This window comes from Haliotis asinina, chromosome 9, assembly GCF_037392515.1.
Source record: "Haliotis asinina isolate JCU_RB_2024 chromosome 9, JCU_Hal_asi_v2, whole genome shotgun sequence".
In the NCBI taxonomy this organism is placed as follows: Eukaryota; Metazoa; Mollusca; class Gastropoda; order Lepetellida; family Haliotidae; genus Haliotis; species Haliotis asinina.
Genome location: NC_090288.1, coordinates 51,238,177 through 51,253,112, shown reverse-complemented (window position 1 = coordinate 51,253,112; position 14,936 = coordinate 51,238,177). Strand labels below are relative to the sequence as shown.

The following is a 14,936-nucleotide window of genomic DNA, read 5'->3' as shown; positions in this document are numbered from 1 at the left end:
AACTCCACTTATGATACATATACTGATGCACAAAAGAGAGTATACACTTAAAAGTTGAATGTGACCAAAAATTACAAATGTTATCAAAACATTTGTAGGATGAAGAACACTATCTACCAACGTCCAAAACACTGTAATACTCAATATATGTCAGTCCATATACCTTGTTCTTCATTGTGTCAACTTCTAAAATGTATCTTAAAGAAACTATACAACTCGTTTAAATGCATAATTGCTTGTTTGATTTTCTTAACAACGATCAAACATGGGTATATTATCTACTTTGTTTGGTAGTTCATGAGTGGCACAAAACAGTATTTCTGGTTTGTTCACAACAGCTAAGGGACCGATCATAATATTATCCATGGCTTGGGTTGGGGGGAGGGGGGCATGTTCATATGATGACTTTAATGGGAGTCACCCCTTTTTCTTGTGGAAGGGGGGCACTCACTTTGTGCATAATATGGGGTAATGTCATTCCCTCCATGAAAATCATCATCACTCCTTCGGCCATATATTATGAAAGGTACCGAAGGCGCCTTCTGTTCACTCAAGATTCCCATTTGCCTGATTACAAATTTCATCAAAAGCAAAACAGCCTTCGCTTCCCTCAGTAACGTTTGTAATCCGCTGTGGTTTTATCGCTATGGTTTAAGCAGGTGAATATCGAGAGATGATATCATTCGTTAAATAGATGTAATCAATGTTGGGGATTTCCTTTCGTGACCGAACCTGTTACTATGCTGCTTGAAATAGCGCAAAGGGAATTAGTGACACCTTGGGTGATTAGTTCGTCAACTCTACAGACGTTATCTAGCAGCGACACGTGATGGGGAATATCCGAGGGAACCGTGGGATGCCGATATCATTTGTTCGCGTAATGCTACTTATGGTAAACACTACTTTTCCGAAATCCTCTTAATAAGAGCAAAAATCTCTTTACCAGGGGAAAAGTATGACCGTCTGTAGAATGAATGTGGGGGCTGGGTGGCCTGGCAGATGACGTGTTCGCATGTCACGACGGAGGTCTGGATTCCATTCCACGTGGAAAATTACTGGTGTCTCCTGCCGTAATAATACTGCAAATTGCTAAAGCCAAACTCACTCATTGAGACTTCCACTTTGTGTGGTCATCAGAGTGGCTCCACGTCCATACGTGTTTGGCACTTTCTCGACTCACCTCCAATGAACTGCCATAAAGTTATAGTCAGTTCTTTTCAAAACCCCATGTTATACCGTGTGGAGCACATACACTATTACATGCAGTACGAGTGACGTTATATCAACAGCCATTCAACTTTACTGCACATTGCTGTACCAGCAACATATTTCAAAGGATTCGTGTGTTCTTTTAAGTTCACTGTACACCGTGACACAAAGTTTACTCCAAGGTTTTTACACCCGGTCACAGATGAGCTCGATCTTGGAACGTCCACTAGCCTAACCTGACACCTTACACAGCTCGCCTCCAATATCAACTCAGTTAAAGAGATAACTGTCAAATTCAGTACAAGAAAATAAAGCGTCGATTCATTAAATACTTACGTAAATTTGTAAATAGAAAGCACTGAAACATTTTATAATCAGAAAGAAATCTATTCTGAAATACGAGTCCATTGTAAACCTCCGGTATCAGGGTCAGGAAACTATGATTCACCCTTATTAGAGATATCGTTCGGTTCGAAGACGGCACTATATAGTTATTTATTATAGATATTTAGGAATGGCGTGCTTGTGATGGGACAGATACGTAGCACTTCATCAATAGGCGAGCGAAGCAGGACTTATTCCTGGCCGCCCCCAGTGTCAGTTATGTCAATGGCAAGATGACATGTGTAATGTCATTTTCCGGTGAATATGTATGACATGTCAGTGCTCATTAGATACAATGGGACAAATATCGGGAGACTGCGTTCACGGTATAAGTATAAGTTTTGCCTTAATCTTGCGAATGGTCGCTTCATCGGCTAGTATGATCGATGTGTCGAATTCATAGTTGTTTCGAGACTAAGTGAGTGAGCGAGTTTAGTTTTACGCCGCTTTTAGCACGATTCCAGCAATATCACGACGGGGGACACCACAAATGAGCTTCACACATTGTACCCATGTAGGGAATCGAACTCTCGGTTGTCTCGAGAAGTAAAAGCTATGCATTCATTATCAAATCACGATGATGTGGTTGTGCGATAACCCAAACTTCGACAAAACGGGGGTAGTGGGTAGTCTAAAGGTTAAAGCGGTCGCTTGTTGAACCGAAATAATGGTTTCACTACCCCACATTGGTAATAGTGTGTGAAGTCGATTCTGGCGTTCCTTGATACTGAAATGATACAGCTGAAAGTGTGTGTTGAGTACCTTACTAATATTTCCACACAGCGTTACGGTCTAACGCACGGTGTCATCAAAAACTACTATTAGGTCCAGTTTTCCCACAGAAAATAATTCATACAAAATTAGTGTTATTGTTTGATAAATTTGTGAAAGACCATCTCGTTTTACACTACGCACTTTGAAATGAATTGTTTCATTAAACAATAAGCGTGCCCTCAATACAATTTCACAGTCAACATAGTTTCTGTTTCTATCTCTTTCACAGAGAATATGTTTTGCGATATACAAACCCACATTTCTCTATGATGAGTTTTTATGGGTTTTTATACTACATATGAAAATTACAATCACAGTTAGCTATTGTGTTGGTAATGAGTTTGATAATGATAGTAATAAAATCAGTTATCTCTCAAAATATAAAAGTGTGACATTTCTCCAAGAACGCACCTCACATTGAGATGTTTCTCGAACTCGGTTGGGATGACCTCTGTGACAGGCATCATGATAAGGATTCATCAAAGACGAAAAACATGTCAATTATACTGACGAGAAGATGTGGTGAATTAATTTCTTTTCCTCTGTCACTGACATCTGGGATCAAACCTTCACGGTGGATCAGTCAGCAGTGGAATTTCAGTAAATATTCGTGTCAATTCGTTCATCAAAATACCGGCGTTATCCGTGTTAGGTAGGCCACTTTATGCTGGCATGTGATCTAAATGAAAAACAAAATACAGAATATAGTATTTATATTTAAACAAAATGGCAAATGTTATTTAGCTTGCTGGTTTTTGTCTTCCTTTGTCCATTATCCTACGAAACCAATTTTCCCTTGAGTGTAATAGAACAACAGCTGTCATTATTGTTCAGTGCATCAGTGAAAGACATTGATAAACCCAGTGTTCGGAAAAGGGTTAAGCATGTTCTGCCCGAAAGGGGGCGCTAGTGATAATAATGCGCAAAGATTCTGCAATCCCTAGGGAACCGAAGACGCCGTTCTTTGATACCGTTAGTCATGTCGCCAATGAAGACCCGGGTTAGACCTGATCTTCAGCAACTCATGCTGGTCGTTAATAAGACCGGTTCGGAAAAGGATTAAGTGAGTTCTGTCCGGTAGCACAGAGACCAAAACTGATAGTGTTAATCACGAGCAAAGTTTCTGCAATCCCCGTGGAACTGAAGGCTCCGTTCTTTGATACTGTTGGTTATGTCTACATTGAAGATCCGAGTTAGAATTTATCTTTAGCACCCATGCTTGTCGAAAGAGGATTCTTCAGTCAACCTCTCTGACTTGGTTGACACATGTCATCGTATCCCAAATGTGCAGGTCGATGCTCATGATGTTGATCACTGGATAGTCTGATCCAGGTTCGATTGTTTACAGATTATTTGCTGGAACCCTTGCTGATTGTGAGGTTAATAACACCAAACGAACAAAAACAATATAAATTTCAAGACTTTGGGAACTAGTTCTGTTGGTTTGCCAGACAGTTCCTTCCCTAATCATGACATAAATACATCGCTTAACCGCTTGAGCCCCTTCCAACCTGGCCATCTTCACCTTGCAGTTTCCCTTCATCTGACATGTTACGTGAACGCCTGGGCCGGAGGGGATGCGTGTCCATTGTGTCCACCGTTCAGCCGAGTGGACAAAGGGAATTCCTGTGCTTGCCTTCCTGGGTACACCCAAAACCACACGGACATCTGCAGTCGTAAGTACATTATACTTAACAATATTCGTGCTCAGGGTACGTACTGAATGCCTTACTCCTAGTGGCAACCGTATTCAATCATTTTTCAATATCTGATATTTGCACGTACTCTGTTGCATTGTCGTAATTAATTCTCAATCGCGTTAATTATTTAGCCATGTATAATCTCAATTTCAATGACAAAGCTCGTGAACATCCGGGTTAGAATCGGTCTTCAGAAACGCATGCTTGTCGAAAGAAGCGGCTAGTGGGATCGGGCGGTCAGGTCAGCTGACTTGGTCGACACGTGTCATCGTACCTGATTGTGTAGATTGATGTTCATGGTGTCAGTCACTGGAATGTCCAGATTATTTATAGACCGTCACCATATAGCTGGAATGTTGCTGAGTGCGGGGTGAAATAACGACGACACAAATATCAATCATAGGGTTAATCGCAAAAAACATTGGTAGTCATAGATGCTGTGTCTGTCAACGTTTGCATGAAAAATACATTCATTTTATGACAATTATAACACATATATAACGACAATCGTGATACGTACGACAAACAAACAGACACGCGCACACACACACAAGCGCGCGCGCACACACACACACACGCACACATCGTTATCGTTCTACATCAACTAAACTTCTAAAAGTCTAGAACTGATTTAACTTGTCCGCCATTTTACTGTTTCTTTTGAAAATACTCGCTATGTGTGCTCCGTCTTGTAGCATGTCCACTGGGGTTCTACAAGGCTACCTCTGGCTCCAGCTCGTGTCTGCCATGTGACGAGAGGTCAAGTACTATTACTACCGGGTCAGACACGTGTGTCTGTCCTCCAGGCTGGACAATGCGTCGTGGCAGATGTCGAGGTATGTTGCAACCAGCCAGTTTACTGCCATAAACATGGGTGAAGGACATACACTAAACCACTAGATCCACATAAATCCGCCCAAAGTCATTTAGGAAGAGTTCATATTGGATCGGAAGTCGCTAAATATAAAAGTGACATGTTCCCCGGACATTGGTGCGTCTCTTTTATTTGTGAGCGTAACAATTTTTATTGCCATTTGAAAAATATGTTTGACTTGGCTTCGTCCCGATCATCCATTGATCCGCTATAAGAATGGGTGTCTGTAAGAACGAGTGTGAGTGCACTCTCCAAGCAGTATTTCCGTGTGAAACATGTGAATGTGATGCTCCCTCGTCACTTTTTTTCTATGAAAAATTTCTTTAAAAAGTCCTACCGCCCTCGTCACGTCTGAAAAAAATGTGCCCGAGAAATATCTAACTGTTTTAATAATCTGTTATTATTCCCAAATCGACCGGTATCGTATACGAACTACAGGGAAGGGGACCGATCGGAAACTGTAACTAAAGCACTCCACTTATGCAATATCACCACTAATCTGCAGCTCGCTGTATTATGTAAACCTGAACGGTCCCGGTGAGCGGGATGAGTCTACGTTCTGAGAGGATTAATTTCTTGCAAGTTATTGCTTCATTACTTCAATCGATAATACCAATTACATCTTTCCAAGACTTGTACCAGTATCAAACGATTGAGGGGGCAATGCACGGATATTTACACTTCGATAGCAGCACTGGAATTGATCGTGGACACAAGACATGTATAGACGGTAATACATACAAAGTCTTTCAGTATGTGCGGTTCTTTGGTTTCTTCAAATTTCCGACAATAATTTGGAATTCAGCTTTTTCATTAAAGACATGGTTATGTCAGAGGAGGTATACATTTCAAGAGTAAACAGTCATATAAATTCAGAATACTGTTTCAAGTAAGTCAATGGCGGTCGTATTACTTGGTTTTCAAAGAGAAAGTAATTATTTTTCTGTCAGTGACATACTGGAATACATCTCATCCTAGGTGGCCATGCGGTCATGTTGCTGTCGTCTTAGTAGTCGGCCATAAAACCTATAGTTCTCATTCTTCTCCCAGTATCTATGTTAAAAGGCATTCTCCCACTACAGTGCTGTTACCTTATTGGTGCATTTCACATTACAGTCATATGAGTCCACGTTGGAAACACCATTGCAAACTCATACTTTCCAAACTGCCTTCTCAAAGTTATTTCAATACTACTGTGAACAGTGCAATTATTTTCAACTCCGTCTCACAGCGGCGTTTTCCATTAAGTCCATTTTTTATCATTATTCACTCATTTCATTCGGATTCTGATGAATTATATATTATATCTTCTGTTTTTGTTGGTTTTTTTTCGACAAAATGAAACTGGTAGGATTTCTGCAAAGATGTATAATTACGGTTGAAAGCCAGATGTGGAACGTTGTTATAGCAATGCAGTTAGTGCATGGGGTTTTACGCCGCTTTTAGCAACATTCCAATATCATGATAGAGGACACCAGAAATTAGGCTTCACACAATGTATCCATGAGGGGAATGGAACTGAGGTCATTGACGTGACGGGCGGACGCTTTGACCACTTGGCTATCCCGGTAGCGACACAGAGAATAGGCTTTTTTGCGCGTGCATCCTTCGATTGTCCAGCGTTCAGATCCTATCCGAGTTGAAATCAAGTCATGCAGGATACTCTAACGCCTCATTAACACGTGGCCATGAACCGGTCGGAACCGTACTAAAGGGATTTAAGATGATAGTGGTAAAGCTGCTTAAACAACCCCGAAGACACGTCTAATCACGTTTCAAAATACCATAATTTTAGTCTTAATCATAATTTCATACCTGCATCCCTGCATCAACATAATTTCGTTAATGTGAAATTCGAATGTGAGCTGGGGCGCTGGGGTAGTCTGATTCAAGCGTCCGCTAAAGACGCGGATTAGATTCCCCGCATGGGTACAGTGTGTACAGGCCATTTCTGGTATCCCCCGTCGTGACATTGATGTCATATATATAAAAGCGGCGTAAAACTAAACTCACTCACTCAATCATTCGTCTGTGATTCAGGGTATCAAGTATCCGTGGTCATGACAGATTAGTCTCTCTCTTTCAGTTTTCCCAGTCTTCCCGAACACATATTTCATACACTCTAATGACGACATACCTTGTTCTCAGAGTGCCCCGAGAACACCTACAAGTCCCAGTACGGGCTCCACGCATGCCTACCCTGTCAGGAGCACGCCATCAGTCCCGAGGGCAGCACTGAACCGGAAATGTGTCTTTGTCTGGACGACGCCGGCAGACCGATAAAGGACTTCAAGACGTGCAAGGCGCCAGTACGGCCATACAAAGTCACAGGTAATACTTTCTGTTTCTGTTTTACACTGTTGCTTTGTATTCCTGTATGTTGAAGAGGGGTAGCGCCGTGGTTTAATCGTTCGCTCGTCACTTCGAAGATCCTGGTTCGATTCTTACATAGGTACATGTGTGAACCCCAATTCAGGTGTCCCCACCGTGATAATGTTGGAATTTTGCTAAAAACTCGCTTTCTCACTATAGTCTGTTTGCCGTAATACGGACCGACGAATTTCACTTTAAACAAAATAGTAAGTCGAATCCTCATAATTTTACTTTGCCATTTAAACACCTAAAAAAATAGACATTAAAAATAATTTATAGATATATTGATAATACCCAAGATTCGACTCGAGGTTGTTTGCTCAAAGCGGTATATAAATATAGTTTGGATTTGGATTGATCAATGGATCGGTGTGCTGAGGGATGTCATTCCCATCTCCCTGGGTAGAAGAAGGTCTGCTTAGATATCAGATCGCCATCCCTCTTTCCGGCATGCATTGATTGCTGGGAGAACATATGTCGGGCTAAGCCACGTGTATCGAGAGACACCACATACTATAAATTGACGATAAGATGATAAACCCCGACCTTGGACGGGAGAAGTGTCAATAAGCTAATGGGTTGTGATTGCGGAGAGAAATACCAAGTGAGGTTGTACAAAGGCATACATACAGCGTTTTCAATATTTCAAGGAGAATGCAAATACAAAATACTATGATGACGTGTTTTACAGAAATGAGTTTTACCGTGCACTTCGAGCTATTTACAGTAATAACAACTCAATGAGCGCAGAGTATGAGTTCTTGCTATCTAGACCTGAAGACTGGGTAGACGACAAAGTGTTCACTCATCACTCCAACAGCCCGAGTTCAAGGGAAATATTCACGTGGTATTTAACGGATGTTGAAGGTTTTGTCATCGCTAGACCGATAGGTAGGGTAGCCTTATGGTTAAACGTTCGCTCGTCTGGCGGGATGCCCGAGTTCGATTCCCTACATCGGCACAATGGTGAATCTCTTTTCTTCTGTTCCCGATGACGTTATTGGAATATTTCTAAAAGTGACGTAAAGACTCACTCACTCACACAGACAGACAGACAGACAGACAGACAGACAGACACTAACAACTTGTCCTCTTATCATTAGAGGAAGTGCATGGCCTGATAAGCATCCGTTTGTCAAGAAGGAAACTGAATGCAATTACCCACTTGAAGGTGTGCACATTTTTTCTTCTCGACACGGAAACCATTCTCAATCACTGACTCAATTAATATGCTCGTAATTAGATGCCAGCAACAATCAAATGAAACTGATATCCTTTGCCACTTTAACATTAAGACTCTTTGAAGACGGATGTCAAAGCCTATCTCTATCTGAAAGAATATACGTGATCAATTCCAGCCGTGATCATCAATAGCTTCGGGCAATGTGGGATATCTTTTTACCTGTCACGCACATGTCGTATTGGCTATATGTATTTGGCAGTACTCTTGAAATGTGACATAGGCAGATTAATCTCTGAATTAACTTTTAACAAAGCCCACTGCATAGCATAAAAACAAGGAAGTTCAGGATCTGGAATAATCTTTTAATCATGACATGAAAAAGCACCAGGTCCACGTGACATTAAACTTTCAAAACACTCATCAATTCAACCACCATTAGTGACACAGGGATAACTGGGATAACAGCTTGTGAGAATCTTTATTCAATGAGAGTTCGTGACAGGGACACGGGATCTATTTACAGCTGAGAAAGGGTCTAATTGTGCTTCCGGGTTTTCTTTAGAGTTTTTGTTTTGTTGGAAATTGAGTTTGAAGTAGTTATATATTGATGTGATAGAAATCGTATCATGCATAAATGTTACATTTTATGGAAGTCAGGGTGAGTGAGTGAGTGAGTTCAGTTTTATGTAGCGTTTAGCAACATCTCATCAGCATCACCAAACATAGGCTTCACACATTGTACTCATGCAGGGGCTCGGGAACGTTTTAACCACTAGGCTACCCCACTGGGAAGTCAGAACAAATTGATACAGCTCTAAGTCCAATATATCTGCATCCCCAGCCCTCATCTACTTCATCCCGCCAGCATTTTGTTGATGTTCGTGTACAGATCTAAGAGATGGCAATATCAAAATATGATCAGCACTTTATCTAAGGCATTCACCAGTTTGTCTCGGGACGTATCAGCGTACGTGCGAAGCTTGGGTTTGGAAAATATTTGATTCTGACTGCAAATTCCACCGTGAACATACGTTTGGAGAGTTTACGGCCACATGAAACTGGGTCACTATACTGGCATGCTCTGTAAACTACATGATAGCATTTTCACGTACCCGATTCACGTCAGGTCACCTAGCAGCTGTTCTACTCCCTTTAATCGCTGCAACTTAGTGAAGCAGAAGTAGGCAGATTGAAACATTGTTTAAATATTTGGTTCCAAGACCATAATCTGTAACTCTTCAATTCACATCAAGAATCCAAATGGACACAATGTGTGCCCATTTCAGGTGTTCCCGGCCTAGACATTAGTGGAATATTGCTAAAAGTGATGTCAAACCATATCCACTCACTCACTCACTCACACACTTGCTCGCTGTATCCTTGGTTACGTCGGCTGTATCCCGTATAATATCTGATAATATCCTGGCAAAAGATTGAAATAACCAGTGTTGCATCTAGTGTATTTTATGTAATATATAAAGCATCATGTTTACTGAATGATGCATCTTGCCTGAACTCTGTTGTTTCCTTCTAAGGTATCATGTGTCATGTATAACATCTGACTACTTCACCTCATATCTGATGTATCCGATCTGATGTCTGATGTATGTTGTCCAATATACACTACCCAGCAATAGTTCAGACTCACTAGAGTAAATGTAGCCATTTATTTCAGTCTAAACTATTCTGAAATAGGTTTGGCCAATTACGTCACACTGTTAAAGGGTACTTACTGTTTACACGTTAATAGATGTACTGTGAAACAAATTCGTAACGTATTCTTGACAAAACATTAGATCAAAACGCAGCTATTCATATTCACGACATTTGCACGTGCTTTTCAGCAATTTGACGCATGATCCACATGGAAATCAGCTGGTTCCTCCAGGTTAAGTTAGAAATTCATGTCTTTGAAGGGCATTTAGAAGTGAAATGCATAAGAATGAAGATTTTATGGATATCAACTTCTTTATAACAAGTGGAATGGCGTACATTCTATCTATGTAATTCATGTATAGCCAGTCTACCCGTGTACATCCTTATCTACTCTCATGCAGTCATGTACATCACCCTTAATCACCAATCAAGTGTTATGTAAACATCACCCACCATTGGCTTCCATCCTTTTCCCCTATCATGTACATCGTCCTTACCCCCTACCTGTGTTATGTAAACATATCCCATCATCTGTAATGTATTACCATTGGCTTCTATCATTGTTATCATAACTGTCGGGTTCCAATCAGCGCTTGTTTATACTGTCTTCCAGCTTTCGTTAAGTCATTCCACTTGTTACTTTGTTATTGTTTTACCTGTACATATAAATATAGCCCTGTACCCCATTCTCAATCACCTGATGAAGGAGTAAGCATTAACTCCGAAACGTTGTGTTCTCATATAAAGAAGTTGATATCCATAAAATCTTCATTCTTAGAAATTCATGTTCGATGTAACACGCGCACACACACACAGACGCACGCACGCACACACATGGCATTTAGTAAAACCAAACTATGCCATTTAACGCATATTAATGTATCTCATCTAAAATCAGATGCATTCTTATCAGACATGAAGGGTAGCATATTACTAGAGAGGTCTTCCATGACCTAAACCGTGGTGTATTTTTCAAACGGTGACTATTTTGTGCAGTCAAAACAGGATGTGACTCCTATCATCCTTACTGGAATGACGTTGATATAAACAAATATGAAGTGTTTTCTCGTATTTTCAAACGATCTTTACATCAGTATCTCAAAGATTGAAGACTACATACTAAATGAAGAAAACCAAGATGTCGCGAAACCAAACCAATCGTGGGTTGAGACAAGCAACACGTATTCTAAGTGAATAAAATGATCACAAAAAGCATTGTGTTCATTTCTTGTGATCTTATCTCCGGCGCATGCAAACAACAGTATACTCAGTGAAGAAAACCAATGTGTTGCGAAACAAAACGCGTTGATTTGGATCCAATTCATATGATCTTATCGCCGGTGCAGACAACCACAAGTTACTTCAGGTACAGTTATATCGACCTAAACTATGGAAGTACAACGCGTGACCTTTGAAATGTTTATTCGGTTAGTATGGTCAATGGCGTGATCATGGTCAGTTCTGACCTTGTCTGTCGGATAAATTATTGGTTTTCATGTGATTGTGGACAACATGTGTTGACCATCTCACGTTTGACAGAACAACGTGTTAAATAATGTATTGGACGGACGGAAATAGAAAGTGGAAACAGACAAACATAAATACCGACTCTGTTTACTGTGCTCATCCATAGCAACGATTAAAATATACACTGAACATAAAAAACGCAATACTGGCTTTTAAATATTGTACTATGTTTTTAAATAGAATGCATAAACACGAACGTATACCTATATGAGATTTCATTTTTTCGAAACTTGCGGGGTTTTTTTGCTGTTCAGTAAACCAAGAGGCCAAGGATTTCACCAACATGTTTATGTTTCATCGTTAAAAAATATATGCTAGATGTATGTTTGGGAAGGTGTTTGTTTATAGAGAAGTATGTAAATATTCATCTCAGTGTTGATAAAATGTAATTATATTGATGTTACCCAATCACAGTGACTTATGCCTTTTGCAAGAAAGTTCTTCCGATATTCTTTCATCAAAACTAAACTCTCCTGGCATGTAGTTTTATATTATTTTAAGTAAAATATATAACAGATGATCAAACGTTCTCATGGGTACATTTCTGAGTTTCAGTTTCAGGGTTTAACGTGCTAATTAAGGAATGCTAGTCCAAGTACTTTTCCTGTTTTTATCAGTACTTTTTACAAAAGTATAAAATCTCATATAAACAAAACAACATATAATTTCCTACAAAGTATTTCTTCCACAGAAGTGGCTTATAGGAAAGTATTTTCACTAGTCCTGATTTTAGGTCGAGATGATTGGGTGACCTTTCCTTGGAACGACATAGTATGTTGTACAGGATGACCGCAGCAATGATGTCTTCAGTCTCATCGCATTCGAGTCAACATACCCGCTGTAGCACCCATTAAACAGACGAACGTAAAAGTATCCTATATGAGCTCCAAGTGTTCTCTATGAATTTCAATATTCCGCTAATATCTAATGTATATCCCGTTTAACGTCAGTGATTTAATGTCTTATCTATTCTGTCTAAAAGCTTAATGTGTATACAGTTAAATGACTGATTTGGCCTAATGTCTCATGTACTCTGTCTCATGTTTGATGTGTTGTTACGTCTGTAGTCCAACATCTGATGCACGAGTATCTCGCCTCACATAAAGCACATTTCATCTAAACAGATCACAGGTATACGTGGTATATATTTTTGATATTTGAAACCGTGAAACCGTGAACCGTGAATCGGGGTGAAGCCAGAACTGTTATCAGCCTCTATCGCGTTCATTAACAACATAAAAACCAAAATAGCTTTCTTTGCTTTAAGAGAATTTCTAAAGGAACAAGTTGGAAATTTGAGATGAATTCTATCCGTTCAGGCAAACTGCAGGTATGTTGGTTTAAGTATGTAAAGGTATGCGGACCCAAGCTGCCTGCACACAATGCTTAGTCACAGACATGTTCATTCCGTGCAGATCAACATTGCGATCAAGGAAAAATCTAACCGTAACTTTAGTAAAACTTTAAGACATCCACATCCTAACGTTATAAAAGGACAGTCACAATATGTCCGAAGGGACAGATATAGAAAATGGAAGTGATGCATAAACGGTCTGCTGTTTACAGTCGTAACGATGTTGAGGTCTATATAATCCAAAATCATCTGAATAACTTATTTATGGTTCGTAATTAAACAGATATGTTTGGTACAGGAATGAGAACACGTTTGTTTATTTGTTGTTGTTGTTTGTTTGTTTGTTTTACATAAATGATGTGAAAATAATATTGATCAAATACAATTATGTTTAGGTAACCAGTACATGGTTTACAAACTGACGAAGGTTGTTCTATAAATGTTTTCATCGAAAACCAATAATTTTTAATATGATTTTAAAATGTGTTTGTTTAATATACTGGATTAATATTTGCACTCTGTTTAGAAATTTTAATCTATAACGAACTTTATTGATTCCTTGTCGAGTCTCAACAGAAGGACTTGTATTTTGCCTGGGGTGTAATACTGATTTCATGGCTTTATGATTATGTAAATTGGCAATATATTATGGGCAAATACGTGAAATTCCATAACATATTTTTACAGAGCTGAAGACTGGAAGGTAAAAACAATCAATAGTGACTACCTACCGTTTAACTCACCTGAAGTTTAGCTCACCTGATATTCATGTAAGTTTGAATGAGTGAGATTAGTTTTACACTTTTTTGGCAATATTGCAGCAATATCACGGCTGGGACACCAGAAATGGGCTTCAGTATGTACCCGTGTAGGAATCGAAACCGGGTCTTTGGCGTGACGAGCGAACGCATTAAGCACTAGGCTACCCCACTGTAAGCTTCGATGTTATTAGCTTTGTCGGTTGTTTGTTTAGCAGGTCCGTGCATTGATAATCTAATTACATTGTTATAATAGCATTTCTTTGAATGTAATCACCAAATTCTATTCCGATGATTAACGTGAGTGCCGCTGCAGCCAAATCACCTTTGGTCTCCCTTGTACAGCCGAACGTTTTGCCAAACGCTTATTCTCACTTCTCCGAGGAGGATACTCTTAGCACTTTGATGTGTGCCTGTAACAGGTATAGCTCGAAATATCTGTTAGTACATAACATGTATTTGCGATTTAACAAAACCACGATTTCTATATTCCGCTGACAGCATTGTAAAGGGTAATGTTTTAACAACACGTACACACTGTTTGTGATAATCAGAAACACTTTTCAAAATATTGACTGGATATCTGTATTCCACTAACGCCAGTATATACTTTCTTTTGTACATTAGTTTATTTCACATGTAAGTAATATACAAATCAATATACAATGAGCATGCATTAACCGCAAATGAAACGTTACCCTCCTTCCTCAATGACGGAGGTATCTATCTTCAGCTGGCGTTGTGATGCGTGGACGTCCACGTCATGGTGTGTCCACGGTGACCCTAGTCTGTCCGTAGCGCTGAATAAGTCATAAAGCCGTGATACGGTGGCATCCGAGGGCGTTCGCAACAGCATTGTACGTCGACGCTATCTGCACCATCCCAATGGTTCTCTCTCTCTCTCTTGACTTGTTAATCGTGACAATTTTTTCGCATGTATATAACACATCATACATTCTAATCTATCCTTATACCCAATAAAATAATTCTACACGTGAAATTGATGCAAATATTGATTGTTTTCGTCCCTTCCATGGCGTTTTATTTTGAAATAAAATTTTCGTTGCTGTACTGAATCTTTTTCATGTATTTTTGCATAGTTGTGTTAGCCCTATGGCTAACACTTTTTCATAAATTGTACTTT

The 14,936-nt window shown here is 39.7% G+C and overlaps 1 protein-coding gene across 1 annotated transcript in view; it reads left to right on the top strand.

Moving 5' to 3' along the window:
* LOC137297013 (uncharacterized) overlaps positions 1 to 14,936 on the top strand; it is a 145,290-nt gene that overhangs the window by 85,117 nt on the left and 45,237 nt on the right. Inside the window, exons 13-15 of the mRNA XM_067828958.1 lie at positions 3,900 to 4,043; positions 4,763 to 4,903; positions 7,090 to 7,272. Coding sequence (XP_067685059.1) covers positions 3,900 to 4,043; positions 4,763 to 4,903; positions 7,090 to 7,272 — 468 coding nt within the window. The remainder of the gene's footprint in view (positions 1 to 3,899; positions 4,044 to 4,762; positions 4,904 to 7,089; positions 7,273 to 14,936) is intronic.